The sequence below is a fragment of the Panulirus ornatus genome, chromosome 63 (genome assembly GCF_036320965.1).
Source record: "Panulirus ornatus isolate Po-2019 chromosome 63, ASM3632096v1, whole genome shotgun sequence".
In the NCBI taxonomy this organism is placed as follows: domain Eukaryota; kingdom Metazoa; phylum Arthropoda; class Malacostraca; order Decapoda; family Palinuridae; genus Panulirus; species Panulirus ornatus.
Window position 1 is genome coordinate 26,317,564 of NC_092286.1, and position 23,599 is coordinate 26,341,162.

The 23,599-nt window shown below is 41.0% G+C and overlaps 1 protein-coding gene across 7 annotated transcripts in view; it reads right to left on the reverse strand.

Moving 5' to 3' along the window:
* The window catches only part of LOC139745940 (uncharacterized), a 226,610-nt gene that overhangs the window by 88,679 nt on the left and 114,332 nt on the right, over positions 1-23,599 (reverse strand). For 6 of the 7 annotated variants that reach the window (XM_071656637.1, XM_071656638.1, XM_071656635.1 and 3 more), the window contains 4 exons: positions 21,600-21,752; positions 7,780-7,899; positions 3,045-3,184; positions 2,160-2,340 (listed from right to left, as the gene is read on the reverse strand). In XM_071656637.1, coding sequence (XP_071512738.1) covers positions 2,160-2,340; positions 3,045-3,184; positions 7,780-7,899; positions 21,600-21,752 — 594 coding nt within the window. The remainder of the gene's footprint in view (positions 1-2,159; positions 2,341-3,044; positions 3,185-7,779; positions 7,900-21,599; positions 21,753-23,599) is intronic. The other variant, XM_071656634.1, reaches the window with a different exon arrangement.

Genomic DNA, 23,599 nt, shown 5'->3' on the forward strand with positions numbered 1-23,599 from the left:
CACTCTCAGGTATCTAAAACACTTCAATTTCTCCAATTCTTTCCACTTGAACTCATGCTCCAATCAATCAGTCCCTCCAACCTACTAAACCTAATAACCTTGCATTTGTTCACATTTTCTCTACTTTCTCCTTTCATATACTTCCAAACTCAGTCACTAACCTCCCCAGTTTCTCAATCAAATCCACCATCAGTGCTAAGTCATCAGCAAACAACAAGGGACTCTCTTCCTAGGCCCACCTCATCCCCTATAGATTGCATACTCATCCCTTTCTCAAAGGTTCTTGCATTTACTTCTCCACTACCCTATCCACAAACAAATCAAACAGCCATGGTGTCATCACACACCCCTGTAGCAGACCAACCTTCACATGGAACCACTCATTCTCCTCTCTTCCAATTCATACACATGCCTTACAAACTTGATAAAAACTTCTCATTACCTCTAGCAGCTTTCCCTCCCACACCATATATTCTTAAGACCACACCATATATTCTTAAGACAAGGGATCTCTGTCAACCCTATCATATGTTTTCTCCAAATCCATAAATGCTACATACAATCCTTGTTTCACCTAGTATTTCTCACACATGCTCTTAAAAGCAAACACCTGATCCACACATCCTCTACCACTTCTGAAATCACACTGTTCCTCCCCATTACGATGCTCTGTAGATGCTTTCATCATCTGTCACTATTCTTCCATACAACTTACGAGGTACACTCAACAAACTTATGCCTCTGTAGTTTGACACTCACCTTTGTCCCCCTTGCCTTTATACAATGGCACAATACAAATTCTGCAAATCTTCAGGCACCTCACCATGATCCATACATACACTGAAACTCCTACCTACCAATCAACAACACAGTCACCCCTTCTTAATACATGCAACTGCAATACCAGCCACATTTCATCTTACACAAGACTTTCATCACCTCTTCTCTCTTCACCAAACCATTCTCCATGACTCTCACTTTCCATACCACTCCAATGTAGACACCCTACATCTGCCAGCCTATCATCAACCACAATCAAAAGTCCAAAACACTCAATCTATCTCCTCCTCACTTCGTCACTACCTGTTACTACTTCCCTATTTGGCCTCTTCCTGTTTGTTCTTTTTGTTTTTCACACAACAGTAATCTCTTTCCATCTTATTCGCTCTGAGGTTTACTGATATTTGCTTCTCCCTCCCCCTTCAATGCTAATTTGCCCTCATTTTCAATCCCTACACCTTCATAGGCCTCTTCCTGCTTTCTTTCATGCATCTTCCATTCACTTGCACTCCTCTGTAAGTACTACCCTTATATTTCTCTTTTCTCTTTCACTAGCAACTTTACTTCATCATCACATTACTCACCACTTCCCATCTTACGTATGACACATGCATCTCTCACACATACCAGCACTGCTTCCCTAAATACCTCCCATTCCACACCCATTCTCCTACCTTCGTTTACTCTTTCCTTTGCCATTCTAACTCAATTTCTTATGGTATTTCTTCACACAACCTCTTTTTCAAGTTAACTTACTCTCAACACTGTCTTCTCATACATACACTTTCCTCTTCTGAAAACCTCTTCAACCAGCTGCCCCTCTCAATACATTTTCATCCAGAAGTCTCTCCTTTGCATGCTTATCACTTTGTATGTAATCCAATAATGCCCAAAGACCATCTCTCCTACTTACATACATATACTTGTTTAAACAAGGTATTTCATATCACCAGCCTTTTTTCAGCACACAGCTCCATATGCTGTTCACCATTTCCACTCACATTACTGAATACCACGTGCCCCAGTTATATCATCAACAGTCACATAACTCATCTTCACATTCAAGTCACCCATCACTGTTATCAGCTTGCTATCATGCACATAAGTTTAGACATATTATCTATGCAAAAAATATCTGAAATGGAGGATCACTGCCTACTTCCCAAGTCCTGCAAGTGTATCAATCCAAGTTCTACATAACATTATCAAAATTCTACTTTTCTATGCTAATCAATACTTTAAAACAAAATTTAAATACAAATAAAGGAAATGGCTAGGTCATAATGATAGGTTTAAGCAGGGTATCATTATCATACAAAAAAATCTATTTGACAGTCCAAACAGGTTATACAGAAGCTTATTTACAGGCTTCCTCTTACCATTTCCTCAGAGTCAGGAGTCTCTGACCCATCACCCTGATGACGGGTAAAGTTTCGTAAAGATGGAAGGCCAGGTACACATGATGGTGCATTACTTGGCGACGATTCAGATGACTGCCACCCTCCCTGAAGAGGATGGCTCAAAGCAGGGGTAACATTAAGGTTGGTAGACAGATGCCTGCTGGAAAAAAGTAACAAAAGAAAGTGAACACTGATTCCTCTGTAATATACTTAATAAATATTCGTGGTGATCAACACTAAAAGATTCTGAATGAGAAAAGTTTATGAAAGGACATGAAATACAAATATCAGTAAATGCATCTAATTACTGATTACACTTCAGCTTCACTAGCACAGTGCTTCAATCAAAGTGAGTTTGAACAGCATTGGAAAGCTGCAACTAGTATACTCACAGACCAGTTTGCCTTTATCTCTCTTGCAAAAATTTATCATGGGAAAAGGGAAAAGACTATCTTTTTAGTCAATGAAAATTCTTTTCCTAGCAATATTCACTCTGCAGTATAACACAATGGTATATCAAACTGTTCAAAATTCAGTAACATTTTTCAGGCAACCCTGTTTTCCATTTTACTGTTCGTGTTTAATTCTACCTCTCTATCTATAAATGATTTTCCAATTAATTCTACTTTTATTTTGGGTATTCTTGACTCTGATATTCTAAATTTCTGTATTCATTCTCACTTCTAATAAAAACTGCATGAGGAGGAGTCCCAACAAAATCTAATAATCCTGCTCTGCATGCACAAAATGTATTCATGATTCAGAATTATACACAGAAGTTCATCTTTTTCTACTAAAAATCAATCAATCTATCTATCTATCTATCATCCATCAAAATTCTAATGAATTGTTTATGGAACTTACTTAGCTTCAATCTTTGGTCTTCCTCCTCCACTGGAGATGGGTACAACCATTAACTGGTCTGTATTGGCTTTTGAAACACGGCATCGCACTGGAGTACTCTGGCATCGCACTGGAGTACTCTGGCATCGCACTGGAGTACTCTGCAATATGTAAATTGTATATGAAGAATGCATTTTTCGAACAATTTCCTTCTTCAGTTAATAATCATGCATAATACTATGCAAAAGATTCTCATACTCTCTGTTTTTCATACTATTTGCCATTTCCAGCATTAGCAAGGTAGCACTAAGAACAGAGGACTGAGCCCTTGAGGGAATATTCTCACTTAGCCCCCTTCTCTGTTCCTTCTTTCGGAAAAATAAAAACGAGAGGGGAGGATTTCCAGCGCCCCGCTCCCTCCCCTTTTAGTCGCCTTCTACGACACACAGGGAATATGTGGGAAGTATTCTTTCTCCCCTATCCCCAGGGATACTCTGTAAGTACTCCCTAATATACAGAACATGTATATCATTATCAATATTATCATTATTATCACTAGTATCATTATGATTATTATCAGTCTACTTGATTGCTGTTTCCTGCATCAGCAAGGTAGTGCCATGAAAAGGAGGAAGAATGGACCATCCACTCATATACAGATATAAACACATACAACATAAATATATACATCTATTATTCTATCATACTTGACGACCGTTTCCCACATCAGCGAGGTAGTGCCAGGAAACAGATGAGGAATGGTCCATCCACTTATATACACACACATTTATATATTTATTTATTTATTTATCTATTTTGCTTTGTCGCGGTCTCCCGCGTTTGCGAGGTAGCGCAAGGAAACAGACGAAAGAAATGGCCCAACCCACCCCCATACACATGTATATACATACACATCCACACATGCAAATATACATACCTATACAATTCAATGTACACATATATATACACAAAGACATATACAGATATACACATGTACATAATTCATACTGTCTGCCCCTATTCATTCCCATCGCCACCTCGCCACACATGGAATAACATCCCCCTTCCCCCTCATGTGTGCGAGGTAGTGCTAGAAAAAGACAACAAAGGCCACATTCGTTCACAATTAGTCTCTAGCTGTCATGTAATAATGCCCGAAACCACAGCCTCCCTTTTCACATCCAGGCCCCACACAACTTTCCATGGTTTACCCCAGACGCGTCACATGCCCTGATTCAATCCATTGACAGCACGTCGACCTCGGTATACCACATCGATCCAATTCACTCTATTCCTTGCCCGCCTTTCACCCTCCTGCATGTTCAGGCCCTGATCACTTAAAATCTTTTTCACTCCATCTTTCCACCTCCAATTTGGTCTCCCACTTCTCCTCGTTCCCTCCACCTCTGACACATATATCCTCTTGGTCAATCTTTCCTCACTCATTCTCTCTATGTGCCCAAACCATTTCAAAACATCCTCTTCTACTCTCTCAACCACGCTCTTTTTATTTCTACACATCTCTCTTACCCTTACATTACTTACTCGATCAAACCACCTCACACCACATATTGTCCTCAAACATCTCATTTCCAGCACATCCACCCTCCTGCACACAACTCTATCCATAGCCCACGCCTTGCAACCATACAACTTTGTTGGAACCACTTTTCCTTCAAAGCATTTTTGCTTTCCAAGATAATGTTCTTGACTTCTACACATTCTTCAAGGCTCCCAGGACTTTTGCCCCCTCCCCCACCCTATGATTCACTTCTGCTTCCATGGTTCCATCCGCTGCCAGATCCACTCCCAGATATCTAAAACACTTTACTTCCTCCAGTTTTTCTCCATTCAAACTTACCTCCCAATTGACTTGACCCTCAACCGTACTGTACCTAATAACCTTGCTCTTATTCACATTTACTCTCAACTTTCTTCTTCCACACACTTTACCAAACTCAGTCACCAGCTTTGCAGTTTCTCACATGAATCAGCCACCAGCGCTGTATCATCAGCCAACAACAACTGACTCACTTCCCAAGCTCTCTCATCCCCAACAGACTGCATACTTGCCCCTCTTTCCAAAACTCTTGCATTCACCTCCCTAACAACCCCATCCATAAACAAATTAAACAACCATGGAGACATCACACACCCCTGCCGCAAACCTACATTCACTGAGAACCAATTACTTTCCTCTCTTCCTACACGTACACATGCCTTACATCCTCGATAAAAACTTTTCACTGCTTCTAACAACTTGCCTCCCATATACTACCATATACTCTTAGTACCTTCCACAGAGCATCTCTATCAACTCTATCATATGCCTTCTCCAGATCCATAAATGCTACATACATATCTATATTACATATCAACATATGTATACTATACATACATATACATATGCATACACAGACATATACACATGTACATATTCATACATGCTGCCTTCATCCATTTCTGCTGCCACCCCACCACACATGAAATGACACCCCCTCCCCCCGCATGCGTGCGAGGTAGCGCTAGGAAAAGACAACAAAGGCCACATGTGTTCACACTCAGTCTCTAGCTGTCATGTGTAATGCATTGAAATCATAGCTCCCATTCCACATTCAGGCCCTACAAAACTTTCCATGGTTTACTCCAGACGCTTCACATGCCCTGGTTCAATCCAATGACAGCACGTCCACCCCTGTATACCATATTGTTCCAATTTACTCAATTCCTTGCATGCCTTTCACCCTCCTGTATGTTCAGGCCCCGATCGCTCAAAATCCTTTCCACTCCATCCTTCCACGGTTGATAGAGATGTCGTGTGGAAGGTCTTAAGAGTATATGGTGTGGGAGGTAAGCTGCTAGAAGCAGTGAAAAGTTTTTACCAAGGATGTAAGGCATGTGTATGAGTAAGAAGAGTGGAGAGTGATTCGTTCCCAGTGAAAGTTGGTTTGTGGTAGGGGTGTGTGATGTCCCCAGGGTTGTTCAATCTGTTTATGGATGGGGTGGTTAGGGAGGCAAATGCATGAGTTTTGGAGAGAGGGATGAGTATGCAGTCTATTGGGGATAAGAGGGCCTGGGAAGTGAGTCAGCTGTTATTCGCCGATAATACAGCTCTGGTGGCTGATTTGTGTGAGAGACTGCAGGAGTTGGTGACTGAGTTTGGAAAAGTGTGAAAAGAGAATGTTAAGAGCAAATGTGAATAAGAGCAAAGTTATATCATCATTATTATCATTTAATTATACTTGACTGCCTCTTCAGTGAAAGCGCACCAGGAAACAGAAGAAGAATGGCCCATCCATTCATATACATACACATATATATACATAAATGCCCATACATGCAAATATGAATATAAACATATATACATATATACACATGTACATATTCATACTTGCTTGCCTTCATCCATTTCCGGCACTACCCTGCCCCATAGGAAACAGCACTGCTGCCCCCTGCTTCAACGAGGTAACGCCAGGAAAACAGACAAAAAGGTCACAATTGTTCACACTGAATATCTAGCTGTCATGTGTAATGCACTGAAACCACAGCTCGCTATCCAGGCCCCACAGACTTTTCCGTGGTTTACCTCATACGTTTCATATGCCCTAGTTCAGTCTATTGACAGTACATCGACCCCAGTATACCACATCATTCCATTTCACTCTATTCCTTGAACACTTCTCATCCTCCTGTATGTTCAGACCCCGATCACTCAAAATCTTTTTGACTCCATCCTTACATCTCCAATTTGGTCTCCCACTTCTCCTCATTCCCTCCACCTTTGACACATATATCCTCTTTGTCAACCTTTCTTCACTCATTCTCTCCTTATGTCCAGAACATTTCAACACACCCTCTTCTGCTCTCTCAAAAACACTTTATATTCCACACATCTCTTTTACCTTTTATTACTTACTCGATCAAACCACCTCACACCACATACTGTCCTCAAACACTTCATTTCCAACACATCCACCTTCCCCTGTACAACCCTATCAATAGCTCAAGCCTTGTAACTATATAATATTGTTAGAACTACTATTCCTTCAAACATACACATTTTTACTCTCTGAGATAACTTTCTCTCCTTCCACACATCCTGTGATTCACTTCTGCTTCCATAGCTTCACTCTCTGATAAGTCCACTCCCAAATATCTAAAACACTTCAGTTCCTCCAATTTTTTTCAATGCAAGCTTATTCATATCAATAAATGGCATAATGTAAGATATATATTTATTCATTTATTTTGCTTTGTCGCTGTCTCCCGCGTTTGCGAGGTAGCGCAAGGAAACAGACGAAAGAAATGGCCCAACCCACCCCCATACACATTTATATCCATACACATCCACACACGCAAATATACATACTTATACATCTCAATGTACACATATATATACACACACAGACATATACATATATACACATGTACATAATTCATACTGTCTGCCTTTATTTATTCCCATCGCCACCTCGCCACACATGGAATAACATCCCCCTCCCCCCTCATGTGTGCGAAGTAGCGCTAGGAAAAGACAACAAAGGCCCCATGTAATATTTCTTTTTATATTAATTCTCTCCTGCTTTTGCAAGACACTGTTAGGAAGAAATGAACAGAGGCCTCCATCTGCACCAATTTACTCTCTTGCTCTCTGTATAATGTGTCTGACATGCAAGAAGTGAATAATTAGTTTGTTTTATTGATTTATCACAATAAGCTCTAATACTAAAGAGAATACTGTAATGCATCTACAAACCTGATTCTTTAGTAGTTCTGAAGCCTTATGTTTCCTCTTAACAACCCTCTTGTTACTCCCAAAAAGTTCAACATCTGAATCCTCATCAGTGGGCAAGCTGTCTTCACCAGATGAGGAGGCCTACAAATGGAAAAGAAAATACGTCATGGTAATACTATTTGCCATATCTAAATATTTAGCTTAGGAAAACTGATTCCTGCATACAAGAAAAGGGCAAACTAAATAAATCAAAAAAGTTACTGACCTAAAATTCAGTTTCCATATAAAAATCTTTCCCCTTCTACGGTACAAGGAGTTAACATCAGGGGAATATGCATATATACATATATACAGTATCTTATTCTATTCATTCATAATCACCCAAGGACTATATTTGCATAAAAGAGTTCTGATGTTACCTCTTGCTAATGGTTCCTGCTGTCCAAGGTTGTACTACTTCTACACTAGACTTTACTCATCAAAAGTGACTTTTCACTTACAGTGTTACCTCTAACAGGCAAAGCCCATGAACACTAGAAGGAATAGTGGTTGCAACAATGTTGTATGGTTGCGAGGCATGGGCTATGGATAGAGTTGTGTGCAGGAGGGTGGATGTGCTGGAAATGAGATGTTTGAGGACAATGTGTGGTGTGAGGTGGTTTGATCGAGTAAGTAATGTAAGGGTAAGAGAGATGTGTGGAAATAAAAAGAGCGTGGTTGAAAGAGCAGAAGAGGGTGTTTTGAAATGGTTTGGGCACATGGAGAGAATGAGTGAGGAAAGATTGACCAAGAGGATATATGTGTCGCAGGTGGAGGGAACGAGGAGAAGTGGGAGACCAAATTGGAGGCGGAAAGATGGAGTGAAAAAGATTTTGTGTGATCGGGGCCTGAACATGCAGGAGGGTGAAAGGCGGGCAAGGAATAGAGTGAATTGGATCGATGTGGTATACCGGGGTTGACGTGCTGTCAGTGGATTGAATCAGGGCATGTGAAGCGTCTGGGGTGGGGCCTGGAGGTGGAAAGGGAGCTGTGGTTTCGGGCATTATTGCGTAACAGCTAGAGACTGAGTGTGAACGAATGGGGCCTTTGTTGTCTTTTCCTAGTGCTACCTCGCACACATGAGGGGGGAGGGGGATGGTATTCCATGTGTGGCGAGGTGGCGATGGGAATGAATAGGGGCAAACAGTGTGAATTGTGTGCATGGGTATATCTGTATGTGTCTGTGTGTGTATATATATGTGTACATTGAGATGTATAGGTATGTATATTTGCGTGTGTGGGCGTGTGTGTGTGTACATTGTGTATGGGGGTGGGTTGCGCCATTTCTTTCGTCTGTTTCCTTGCGCTACCTCGCAAACGCGGGAGACAGCGACAAAGCAAAAAAAAAAAAAAATATATATATATATATATATATATATATATATATATATATATATATGTCCCTGGGGATAGGGGAGAAAGAATACTTCCCACGTATTCCCTGCGTGTCGTAGAAGGCGACTAAAAGGGAAGGGAGCGGGGGGCTGGAAATATATATATATATATATATATATATATATATATATATATATATATATATATATATATATATATATATATATATATATATCTTCATATATATATATATATATATATATATATATCTTCATATATATATATATATATATATATATATATATATATATATATATATATATATATATGTTGAAGAAGTAAGAGTATTAGTGAAAGAGAAGAGAGAGGCATTTGGACGATTTTTGCAGGGAAAAAATGCAATTGAGTGGGAGATGTATAAAAGAAAGAGACAGGAGGTCAAGAGAAAGGTGCAAGAGGTGAAAAAAAGGGCAAATGAGAGTTGGGGTGAGAGAGTATCATTAAATTTTAGGGAGAATAAAAAGATGTTCTGGAAGGAGGTAAATAAAGTGCGTAAGACAAGGGAGCAAATGGGAACTTCAGTGAAGGGCGCAAATGGGGAGGTGATAACAAGTAGTGGTGATGTGAGAAGGAGATGGAGTGAGTATTTTGAAGGTTTGTTGAATGTGTTTGAGGATAGAGTGGCAGATATAGGGTGTTTTGGTCGAGGTGGTGTGCAAAGTGAGAGGGTTAGGGAAAATGATTTGGTAAACAGAGAAGAGGTAGTAAAAGCTATGCGGAAGATGAAAGCTGGCAAGGCAGCAGGTTTGGATGGTATTGCAGTGGAATTTATTAAAAAAGGGGGTGACTGTATTGTTGACTGGTTGGTAAGGTTATTTAATGTATGTATGACTCATGGTGAGGTGCCTGAGGATTGGCGGAATGCGTGCATAGTGCCATTGTACAAAGGCAAAGGGGATAAGAGTGAGTGCTCAAATTACAGAGGTATAAGTTTGTTGAGTATTCCTGGTAAATTATATGGGAGGATATTGACTGAGAGGGTGAAGGCATGTACAGAGCATCAGATTGGGGAAGAGCAGTGAGGTTTCAGAAGTGGTAGAGGATGTGTGGATCAGGTGTTTGCTTTGAAGAATGTATGTGAGAAATACTTAGAAAAGCAAATGGATTTGTATGTAGCATTTATGGATCTGGAGAAGGCATATGATAGAGTTGATAGAGATGCTCTGTGGAAGATATTAAGAATATATGGTGTGGGAGGAAAGTTGTTAGAAGCAGTGAAAAGTTTTTATCGAGGATGTAAGGCATGTGTACGTGTAGGAAGAGAGGAAAGTGATTGGTTCTCAGTGAATGTAGGTTTGCGGCAGGGGTGTGTGATGTCTCCATGGTTGTTGAATTTGTTTATGGATGGGGTTGTTAGGGAGGTAAATGCAAGAGTTTTGGAAAGAGGGGCAAGTATGAAGTCTGTTGGGGATGAGAGAGCTTGGGAAGTGAGTCAGTTGTTGTTCGCTGATGATACAGCGCTGGTGGCTGATTCATGTGAGAAACTGCAGGAGCTGGTGACTGAGTTTGGTAAAGTGTGTGAAAGAAGAAAGTTAAGAGTAAATGTGAATAAGAGCAAGGTTATTAGGTACAGTAGGGTTGAGGGTCAAGTCAATTGGGAGGTGAGTTTGAATGGAGAAAAACTGGAGGAAGTGAAGTGTTTTAGATATCTGGGAGTGGATCTGGCAGCGGATGGAACCATGGAAGCGGAAGTGGATCATAGGGTGGGGGAGGGGGCGAAAATTATGGGGGCCTTGAAGAATGTGTGGAAGTCGAGAACATTATCTCGGAAAGCAAAAATGGGTATGTTTGAAGGAATAGTGGTTCCAACAATGTTGTATGGTTGCGAGGCGTGGGCTATGGATAGAGTTGTGCGCAGGAGGATGGATGTGCTGGAAATGAGATGTTTGAGGACAATGTGTGGTGTGAGGTGGTTTGATCGAGTGAGTAACGTAAGGGTAAGAGAGATGTGTGGAAATAAAAAGAGCGTGGTTGAGAGAGCAGAAGAGGGTGTTTTGAAGTGGTTTGGGCACATGGAGAGGATGAGTGAGGAAAGATTGACCAAGAGGATATATGTGTCGGAGGTGGAGGGAGCAAGGAGAAGAGGGAGACCAAATTGGAGGTGGAAAGATGGAGTGAAAAAGATTTTGTGTGATCGGGGCCTGAACATGCAGGAGGGTGAAAGGAGGGCAAGGAATAGAGTGAATTGGAGCAATGTGGTATACCGGGGTTGACTTGATGTCAGTGGATTGAATCAAGGCATGTGAAGCGTCTGGGGTAAACCATGGAAAGCTGTGTGGGTATGTATATTTGCGTGTGTGGACGTATGTATATACATGTGTATGGGGGGGGGTTGGGCCATTTCTTTCGTCTGTTTCCTTGCGCTACCTCGCAAACGCGGGAGACAGCGACAAAGTATAAAAAAAAAGAATATATATATATATGGAAAAAGGTGAGAACAATGGAAGTAAGGGGGGGGAGGAGGAATGGGATGTATTTAGGGAATCAGTGATGGATTGCGCAAAAGATGCTTGTGGCATGAGAATAGTGGGAGGTGGGTTGATTAGAAAGGGTAGTGAGTGGTGGGATGGAAAAGTAAAATTATTAGTGAAAGAGAAGAGAGAGGCATTTGGATGATTTTTGCAGGGAAAAAATGCAATTGAGTGGGAGATGTATAAAAGAAAGAGACAGGAGGTCAAGAGAAAGGTGCAAGAGGTGAAAAAGAGGGCAAATGAGAGTTGGGGTGAGAGAGTATCATTAAATTTTAGGGAGAATAAAAAGATGTTCTGGAAGGAGGTAAATAAAGTGCGTAAGACAAGGGAGCAAATGGGAACTTCAGTGAAGGGCGCAAATGGGGAGGTGATAACAAGTAGTGGTGATGTGAGAAGGAGATGGAATGAGTATTTTGAAGGTTTGTTGAATGTGTTTGATGATAGAGAGGCAGATATAGGGTGTTTTGGTCGAGGTGGTGTGCAAAGTGAGAGGGTTAGGGAAAATGATTCGGTAAACAGAGAAGAGGTAGTGAAAGCTTTGCGGAAGATGAAAGCCGGCAAGGCAGCAGGTTTGGATGGTATTGCAGTGGAATTTATTAAAAAAGGGGGTGACTGTATTGTTGACTGGTTGGTAAGGTTATTTAATGTATGTATGACTCATGGTGAGGTGCCTGAGGATTGGCGGAATGCGTGCATAGTGCCATTGTACAAAGGCAAAGGGGATAAGAGTGAGTGCTCAAATTACAGAGGTATAAGTTTGTTGAGTATTCCTGGTAAATTATATGGGAGGGTATTGATTGAGAGGGTGAAGGCGTGTACAGAGCATCAGATTGGGGAAGAGCAGTGTGGTTTCAGAAGTGGTAGAGGATGTGTGGATCAGGTGTTTGCTTTGAAGAATGTATGTGAGAAATACTTAGAAAAGCAAATGGATTTGTATGTAGCATTTATGGATCTGGAGAAGGCATATGATAGAGTTGGTAGAGATGCTCTGTGGAAGATATTAAGAATATATGGTGTGGGAGGAAAGTTGTTAGAAGCAGTGAAAAGTTTTTATCGAGGATGTAAGGCATGTGTACGTGTAGGAAGAGAGGAAAGTGACTGGTTCTCAGTGAATGTAGGTTTGCGGCAGGGGTGTGTGATGTCTCCATGGTTGTTGAATTTGTTTATGGATGGGGTTGTTAGGGAGGTAAATGCAAGAGTTTTGGAAAGAGGGGCAAGTATGAAGTCTGTTGGGGATGAGAGAGCTTGGGAAGTGAGTCAGTTGTTGTTCGCTGATGATACAGCGCTGGTGGCTGATTCATGTGAGAAACTGCAGGAGCTGGTGACTGAGTTTGGTAAAGTGTGTGAAAGAAGAAAGTTAAGAGTAAATGTGAATAAGAGCAAGGTTATTAGGTACAGTAGGGTTGAGGGTCAAGTCAATTGGGAGGTGAGTTTGAATGGAGAAAAACTGGAGGAAGTGAAGTGTTTTAGATATCTGGGAGTGGATCTGGCAGCAGATGGAACCATGGAAGCGGAAGTGGATCATAGGGTGGGGGAGGGGGCGAAAATTATGGGGGCCTTGAAGAATGTGTGGAAGTCGAGAACATTATCTCGGAAAGCAAAAATGGGTATGTTTGAAGGAATAGTGGTTCCAACAATGTTGTATGGTTGCGAGGCGTGGGCTATGGATAGAGTTGTGCGCAGGAGGATGGATGTGCTGGAAATGAGATGTTTGAGGACAATGTGTGGTGTGAGGTGGTTTGATCGAGTGAGTAACGTAAGGGTAAGAGAGATGTGTGGAAATAAAAAGAGCGTGGTTGAGAGAGCAGAAGAGGGTGTTTTGAAGTGGTTTGGGCACATGGAGAGGATGAGTGAGGAAAGATTGACCAAGAGGATATATGTGTCGGAGGTGGAGGGAGCAAGGAGAAGAGGGAGACCAAATTGGAGGTGGAAAGATGGAGTGAAAAAGATTTTGTGTGATCGGGGCCTGAACATGCAAGAGGGTGAAAGGAGGGCAAGGAATAGAGTGAATTGGAGCGATGTGGTATACCGGGGTTGACGTGATGTCAGTGGATTGAATCAAGGCATGTGAAGCGTCTGGGGTAAACCATGGAAAGGTGTGTGGGTATGTATATTTGCGTGTGTGGACGTATGTATATACATGTGTATGGGGGGGGGTTGGGCCATTTCTTTCGTCTGTTTCCTTGCGCTACCTCGCAAACGCGGGAGACAGCGACAAAGTATAAAAAAAAAAAAATATATATATATGGAAAAAAGGTGAGAACAATGGAAGTAAGGGGGGGGAGGAGGAATGGGATGTATTTAGGGAATCAGTGATGGATTGCGCAAAAGATGCTTGTGGCATGAGAAGAGTGGGAGGTGGGTTGATTAGAAAGGGTAGTGAGTGGTGGGATGGAAAAGTAAAATTATTAGTGAAAGAGAAGAGAGAGGCATTTGGATGATTTTTGCAGGGAAAAAATGCAATTGAGTGGGAGATGTATAAAAGAAAGAGACAGGAGGTCAAGAGAAAGGTGCAAGAGGTGAAAAAGAGGGCAAATGAGAGTTGGGGTGAGAGAGTATCATCAAATTTTAGGGAGAATAAAAAGATGTTTTGGAAGGAGGTAAATAAAGTGCATAAGACAAGGGAGCAAATGGGAACTTCAGTGAAGGGCACAAATGGGGAGGTGATAACAAGTAGTGGTGATGTGAGGAGATGGAGTGAGTATTTTGAAGGTTTGTTGAATGTGTTTGATGATAGAGTGGCATATATAGGGTGTTTTGGTCGAGGTGGTGTGCAAAGTGAGAGGGTTAGGGAAAATGATTTGGTAAACAGAGTAGAGGTAGTAAAAGCTTTGCGGAAGATGAAAGCCGGCAAGGCAGCAGGTTTGGATGGTATTGCAGTGGAATTTATTAAAAAAAGGGGGTGACTGTATTATTGACTGGTTGGTAAGGTTATCTAATGTATGTATGACTCATGGTGAGGTGCCTGAGGATTGGCAGAATGCATGCATAGTGCCATTGTACAAAGGCAAAGGGGATAAGAGTGAGTCCTCAAATTTCAGAGGTATAAGTTTGTTGAGTATTCCTGGTAAATTATATGGGAGGGTATTGATTGAGAGGGTGAAGGCATGTACAGAGCATCAGATTGGGGAAGAGCAGTGTGGTTTCAGAAGTGGTAGAGGATGTGTGGATCAGGTGTTTGCTTTGAAGAATGTATGTGAGAAATACTTAGAAAAGCAAATGGATTTGTATGTAGCATTTATGGATCTAGACAAGGCATATGATAGAATTGATAGAGATGCTCTGTGGAAGGTATTAAGAATATATGGTGTGGGAGGCAAGTTGTTAGAAGGTGAAAAGTTTTTATCGAGGATGTAAGGCATGTGTACGTGTAGGAAGAGAGGAAAGTGATTGGTTCTCAGTGAATGTAGGTTTGCGGCAGGGGTGTGTGATGTCTCCATGGTTGTTGAATTTGTTTATGGATGGGGTTGTTAGGGAGGTGAATGCAAGAGCTTTGGAAAGAGGGGCAAGTATGAAGTCTGTTGTGGATGAGAGAGCTTGGGAAGTGAGTCAGTTGTTGTTCGCTGATGATACAGCGCTGGTGGCTGATTCATGTGAGAAACTGCAGAAGCTGGTGACTGAGTTTGGTAAAGTGTGTGAAAGAAGAAAGTTAAGAGTAAATGTGAATAAGAGCAAGGTTATTAGGTACAGTAGGGTTGAGGGTCAAGTCAATTGGGAGGTGAGTTTGAATGGAGAAAAACTGGAGGAAGTAAAGTGTTTTAGATATCTGGGAGTGGATCTGGCAGCGGATGGAACCATGGAAGCGAAAGTGGATCATAGGGTGGGGGAGGGGGCGAAAATCCTGGGAGCCTTGAAGAATGTGTGGGAGTCAAGAACATCATCTCGGAAAGCAAAAATGGGTATGTTTGAAGGAATAGTGGTTCCAACAATGTTGTATGGTTGCAAGGCGTGGGCTATGGATAGAGTTGTGTGCAGGAGGGTGGATGTGCTGGAAATGATATGTTTGAGGACAATGTGTAGTGTGAGGTGGTTTGATCGAGTAAGTAACGTAGGGTAAGAGAGATGTGTGGAAATAAAAAGAGCGTGGTTGAGAGAGCAGAAGAGGGTGTTTTGAAATGGTTTGGGCACATGGAGAGAATGAGTGAGGAAAGATTGACCAAGAGGATATATGTGTCGCAGGTGGAGGGAACGAGGAGAAGTGGGAGACCAAATTGGAGGTGGAAAGATGGAGTGAAAAAGATTTTGTGTGATCGGGGCCTGAACATGCAGGAGGGTGAAAGGAGTCCAAGGAATAGAGTGAATTGGATCGATGTGGTATACTGGGGTTGACGTGCTGTCAGTGGATTGAATCAGGGCATGTGAAGCATCTGGGGTAAACCATGGAAAGCTGTGTAGGTATGTATATTTGCGTGTGTGGACGTGTATGTATATACATGTGTATGGGGGTGGGTTGGGCCATTTCTTTCGTCTGTTTCCTTGCGCTACCTCGCAAACGCGGGAGACAGCGACAAAGCAAAAAAAAAAAAATATATATATATATATATATATATATATATATATATATATATATATATATATACATATATATATTTTTTTTTTTTTTTTTTTTTCATACTATTCGCCATTTCCCGCATTTGCGAGGTAGCGTTAAGAACAGAGGACTGGGCCTTAGAGGGAAAATCCTCACCTGGCCCCCTTCTCTGTTCCTTCTTTTGGAAAATTAAAAAAAAAACGAGAGGGGAGGATTTCCAGCCACCCACTCCCTCCCCTTTTAGTCGCCTTCTACGACACGCAGGGAATACGTGGGAAGTATTCTTTCTCCCCTATCCCCATATATATATATATATATATATATATATATATATATATATATATATATATATATATATATATATTCATTTCTTATACTTTGTCGCTGACTCCCGCGTTAGCGAGGTAGCGCAAGGAAACAGATGAAAGAATGGCCCAACCCATCCACATACACATGTATATACATACAAATCCACACACAGCACATATACATACCCATACATCTCAATGTATACATATATATATACACACACACACACATATACATATATACACATGCACATAATTCATACTGTCTGCCTTTATTCATTCCTGGTGCCACCCCACCACACATGAAATGACAGCACTCTCCCCCTGCATGTGCGCAAGGTAGTGCTTGGAAAAGACAACAAAGGCCCAATTCGTTCACACTCAGTCTCTAGCTGTCATGTATAATGCATCGTAATCACAGCTCCCTTTCCACATCCAGGCCCCACAGAACTTTCCATGGTTTACCCCAGACGCTTCACATACCCTGGTTCAATCCATTGACAGCATGTCAACCCCAGTGTACCACATCATTCCAATTCACTCTATTCCTTGCATGCCTTTTACCCTCCTGCATGTTCAGGCACCAATCACTCAAAATCTTTTTCACTCCATCTTTCCACCTCCAATTTGGTCTCCCACCTCTTCTCGTTCCCTCCAGCTCTGACACATATATCCTCTTTGTCAATCTTTCCTCACTCATTCTCTCCATGTGACCAAACCTTTTTAAAACACCCTCTTCTGCTCTCTCAACCACACTCTTTTTATTACCACACATCTCTCTTACCCTTTCATTACTGTCATCATTATTGTCATCAAACATCTCATTTCCAGCACATCCACCCTCCTCTGCACAACTCTATCTATAGACCACACCTCGCAACCATATAACATTGTTGGAACCACTATTCCTTTAAACATACCCATTTTTGCTTTCCAAGATAACATTCTCGACTTCCATACATTTTTCAATGCTCCCAGAACTTTCGCCCCCTCCCCCACTCAATGATTCACTTCTGCTTCCATGGTTCCATCCGCTGCCAAATCCACACCCAGATATCTAAAACACTTCACTTCCTCCAGTTTTTCTCCATTCAAACTTACCTCCTGGTTGACTTGTCCCTCAACCCTACTGTACCTAATAACCTTGCTCTTATACACATTTACTCGCAGCTTTCTTCTTTCACACACTTTACCAAATTCAGTCACCAGCTTCTGCAGTTTCTCACAAAAATCAGCCATTGCCACTGTATCATCAGCAAACAATAACTGACTCACTTCTCAAGCTCTCTCATCCACAACAGACTGCATACTTGCCCCTCTTTCCAAAACTCTTGCATTCACCTCCTAACAACCCCATCCATAAACAAATTCAACAACCATGGAGACATCACACACCCCTGCCGCAAACTTACATTCACAGAGAACCAATCACTTTCCTTTCTTCCTACACATACACATGCCTTACATCCTCGATAAAAACTTTTCACTGCTTCTAACAACTTACCTCCAACGCCATATATTCTTAATACCTTCCACAGAGCATCTCTATCAATTCTATCATATGCCTTCTCCAGATCCATAAATGCTACATACAAATCCATTTGCTTTTCTAGATATTTCTCACATACATTCTTCAAAGCAAACACCTGATCCACACATCCTCTACCACTTCTGAAACCACACTGCTCTTCTCCAATCTGATGCTCTGTACATGCCTTCACCCTCTCAATCAATACCCTCCCATATAATTTACCAGGGATACTCAACAAACTTATACCTCTGTAATTTGAGCACTCACTCTTATCCCCTTTGCCTTTGTACAATGGCACTATGCAAGCATTCCGCTAATTCTCAGGCACCTCACCATGAATCATACATACATTAAATAACCTTACCAACCAGTCAACAATACAGTCACCCCCTTTCTTGATAATTCCACTGCAATACCATCCAAACCTACTGCCTTGCTGGCTTTCATCTTCTGCAAAGCTTTTACTACCTCTTCTCTATTTACCAAATCATTCTCCCTAACCCTCTCACTTTGCACACCAGCTAGACCAAAACACCCTATATCTGCCACTCTATCCTCAAACACATTCAACAAACCTTCAAAATACTCACTCCATCTCCTTCTCACATCACCACTACTTGTTATCACCTCCCCACTAGCCCCTTCACTGAAGTTCCCATTTGTTCCCTTGTCTTACGCACTTTATTTACCTCCTTCCAAAACATCTTTTTATTCTCCCTAAAATCTAATGATACTCTCTCACCCCAACTCTCATTTGCCCTCTTTTTCACCTCTTGCACCTTTCTCTTGACCTCCTGCCTCTTTCTTTTATACATCTCCCACTCATTTGCATTATTTCCCTGCAAAAATCATCCAAATGCCTCTCTCTTCTCTTTCACTAATAATCTTACTTCTTCATCCCACCACTCACTACCCTTTTTAATCAACCCACCTCCCACGCTTCTCATGCCACAAGCATCTTTTGCGCAAGCCATCACTGCTTCCCTAAATACATCCCATTCCTCCCCCACTCCCCTTACCTCCTTTGTTCTCACCTTTTTCCAAAAGATGTGAGGTAACAAGAAGATTGTAATTGAGAAAGCTGAAGAGGGTATGCTAAAATGGTTTGGACATATAGAGAGAATGAGTGAAGAGAGATTGACAAGGAGGATATATATATGTCAGAAGTTGAGCAGACAAGGGGGAAGGGGGAACCAGACTGGAGATGGAAGGATGGCATGAAAAAGATTTTGAGTGCTCATGGCCTGAACATGCAGAAGGGTAACAGGCATGCATGGCATAAAGTGAAATGGGGTGATGTGATTTACAAGGTGCAATATGCTGTCAATAGACTGAACCAGGGTATATCTAGCAGATGGTGAAAACCAAGTAAAGGTCTGAAGGCCTGGCTGTGGATAGGGGGCTGTGGTTTCAGTGTATTATACATTACAGCCAGAGAATGGATGTGAGTGAAACAGGCCTTTTCTTCATCTACTCTCGGTACTACCTTGCTAACATAGGAAACAACAAACAATTATGAATTTTTTCCATACTTGTTTGAAGTTTCCTGCACCAGGAACAAAGTAAAGGCCTCATTTGCTCACAGCCTTTCATTAGCTTTCATGTGTAACAACCAAAATTACAGCCCCCCTAACCACAACTAGACCTTAAAACATTTCCATTGTTGTTTTACATGCTCTGGTTCTGTCCACTGACAGCACATTGCCCCCTGTACACCAAATCATTCTAATTCACTCCATCCCATGCACACCTTTCACCCTCCTGCATGTTCAGGCCCAAAGCACTCAAAATCTGTTTCACTCTGTCTTTCCATCTCCAATTTGATGTCCCCCTTCCCCATGTTCCTTCACATTTCACAAATGTATAAACTCTTTACAAGCCTAAACAGGAGTTAACCAGAGAGTAAGAAAGATCAGAAAGGCCCATCCTCTTTGTAACTACACTAATTATTCCAATAAAACCTGTGGGTAAACCCAGCATATGCGCTTATTTTGCACAATCCACTGCATGCCAGTATATGTAAAGGATGAAGGTTAACGAAATGAATTCGGATCTAGGTACACAAAAACAAAAACAAATACCTGTTCCTTACTCTGCACATACCTGTACCCAGCTTTAGGCTTATAGGCCTTTATTGTGAGGGAATCAAATGCTTTAGCTTTGTTTTCATATGGGGGGAGGTGTCCCTCTACCTTCTACCTCCTCCTTTTGTGCATCTTAACAAATACTCTTGATCTTCAGTGCACTTCCTCTCATCAATCATGTTTAGGGTGCTTTTGGGTTCTTATGGAGGTTTTGCCATTTTTGCCTCATTTTACATAACTTCTAACAAAAGATGTGACTGTAGCACCAACTTGTGTGGGATCTAACCCATAGTTAAGTGGCCCTCTATTCAGGCTAGCAATTTCACACTTGAGCCATTCTATCCCTCTATTAAACTGTTTGCTCTAAGCTGCTGGGAATGAGCATGATTAAAAAGGTTCCCTCAATCTCACCTTGAATCATTCCATCCCTCTATTAGTTTGTTCACTCTGAAATGTAGGGAATGGGTGTGGTTGGTTAACCTTCTTCTCAGTTCATTACCTAATATCACTTAACAATGTCCTTTTTCCTAATGCTCTTGTTCACATTCCCTACTCTTCTATTCAATATTTGGCTTTAGAATAATTTCTTTATGTTAAGGAGGGTCTAGCATTATGGGGCCACCTGAACAGCAATCACTCCCACTCATGTTTGCCATGAAGAGCAGCCATGGGGGCCTATAACTCACAACCTTAATGATGGTTGCGCATACCCTAAAGTTCTTGAATCATGGGAAACTTCTCTATGAAACATCCGACAGTGAAGAAGGGAAGCCAGAGTGTGTTCTCAGCAAACTGAACCAATGTGGAAAATAGGGATTACTACCACACACAGCCTCGCTCACTACTCTGATGGACGGATGCAGCTCTAATAAAGCAATTAGGATTCCAAGGTTTCAGCATCTGATGTAGATGGGTGTCATTCTGTTTCATCACCAATACAATTTTTCAAAGCTTTTATCAATATGATTCAATTAGTTACCTGTGATAGAAAAGCATTATGACATTCAGTAATATACAGTAAGTTCCCTGAAAAAAATCCCATTACCTTTCCCTAAACTCCATCAAAGTAAATTACTAGTCTGATCTTACCTTACTTTCTCATGATAATTGTGTATAATACTTAAGCAAGGTGGCATTGTTAACTCCGTATACCACACTAATCCCATTCATTCTATCCTACACACACCTCTCACCCTTCTAGGTCTTTTTAACTTCATCCTTCAACCTCCTTCTTGGTTTCCGCATCCACTTTGCTCCTTCCACTTCTGAAATGTAGATCCTTTAAGTCAGTCTTTCTTTCTTGATCCTCTATATGTCTGAACCATTTCGGCATAACCTGATAAGCACTTTTACTTGTACTGTACTTGCTGCAACATCTCTCTCTCAAACCTTCATTCTTTACACAATCAACTTGCTATCAACACATGTCATACTCAAGTAATTCATTTCTACATCAAAAAATTTGGTTGGGTCTAGACTTACCCCATCTCCAGCAGAATAAGAGGCACTTGCATCTGCATGGTATGGATGGGCAAGTGCCTCACTGTTGCTAGCCTCACTCAAATCAGTGCTCAGTAAAGACCCCTCATCACATGGCACTTCCTCACATGGGCTGTCTGGACCAAAGTACTTCCCCTGTAAAAAGATGCATATTTCACATGAAGTGTAGTCTGTTAGAATCAACAAAATTTCTCCAAAGTGTTAAGTGTGTTATACATGGGTGCACTCAGCTCTAAGTAGTTGTCCAACTGAAATCTGCACTATAAGAACGCAATCTATTTTACCAAGATGGCTCCTCATCATCTCATAATGAGACCTTACTTATCACAGAACCAAATTCTGATAAAGGAATGGTTCTTCTAATACAAAAATCTAATTCATTTATCAAATACAGCAGTAAATAAAACTCAGATTAAAAAAGTTTTCTTCACTTCATTCAATCTTGGTAGCAAAAAGCAAATGATTCATAACAGTATAATTTACAGTGTAAAGTTAAGTTCTATGCTTCTAGTAACAACACTGTTTTTTAGCTGCTGAAGTGGAAAGCATAGCTTCATAAGTTCTGCAATAAATAAAATGTAAGATAAAAAAATACAATACCACAGACAGAGCCATATGGGCATCTAAGAGAGCACTTGCTCAGTGCTGGGTTAAAACACTATTTTACCCCCAAAGATAAAGTCTTTGATGTCATATCACAGAAATAAAGAAGCACTGAAACTATCCACCCACATTCACTGACTGGCCCCTGGAGTCTGTGCCTTTGGCCTGTTACTATCAGAAACAAAGAAATGGTTGTTGAAAATGGAAAGGAGAGAAGAGGCAAAGAAAGCAAAGCTCTGCTTAAAGTACAAAGATGGTTTTCATCCTTCAAAACTTACATTTCCCACCTACACACACAGCTCTACAAGCTTCTGAGAGAATATCAACATGATGAAGCAAGTTAGAGAACTAGAGACTCACATGAGCCTGTACTGCTCACAATACTTTAAATTTGGCAATTTGGTGAATTTTTGGTCAAAACAGGTCACATACATAATCAAGAAAATCACTCAAAACTATGCAATCACAGAAAACACACTACTATGTATCAATTGGCTAAAAATCATGCTGCATCAATTCAAATGTGGGGTAAATGTGCTAAAAGCAAAAGATTTTGACTAAAGTAACACAATCCACATTGGATGGTGGATGGGGATGCAAGACTCAGTTCTCAAAAGAAATTATACATAGACCATACCTGCCAAATTCATTTCAAAGTGACCCAGTAGTTTCATAGATTTTTTATTCAGGAAAACTACAAATCTATAAGAGATGTCTATAAATGTTGAATGACTATATTTGAAATTTGAGCCAATTCTGTTAAAAAAGGGTTATTATCTTTTGAAGATTTCACATTTCTAGTAACAGAAACCACTTTAAATGGAGGTCGGGGACACTGAACACACATTTGAAAAAGGACCATCTAAAGACCATCCTTACCCAAGTCACGAACAAACTGGCCCTGCAGTTTCAAAGAAGACTAAAATGTAAAAAAGTCAATAAACAGACTTTAAGTAGTATTGGCATCCATCTGCATGGTGGTTGGAGTCATCAAAACAGTCTTGAAAAGGAATTACCTAAGGACTTCTTTACACTTAGTTTAAATTGGTGCATTAATTTCAAGGAAAAGAATGAAAGCTGAAAAATTAAGATAGAATATTCTAAGTAATCACAGCCATCTTGGAACTGAGATGTGGTTAGGGTTACCACACACAATCTTGAAAAGAAACTACCTTAAGAATATCCCTGTCAAGTTTGGTTCAAACTTGACAAGTAGTTTCTAAGACAAAATATGAATGATAACTAGGAAGACTGATAACATTTAACATTGGGGTTATGGATGCAGTTTTGAAAAGGGACCACTACTTTCTGAGAAAAAGTAATGACACGTTAATGACAGTGGCCATCATGGATGGCGACTAGGGTCACTGCATACAATT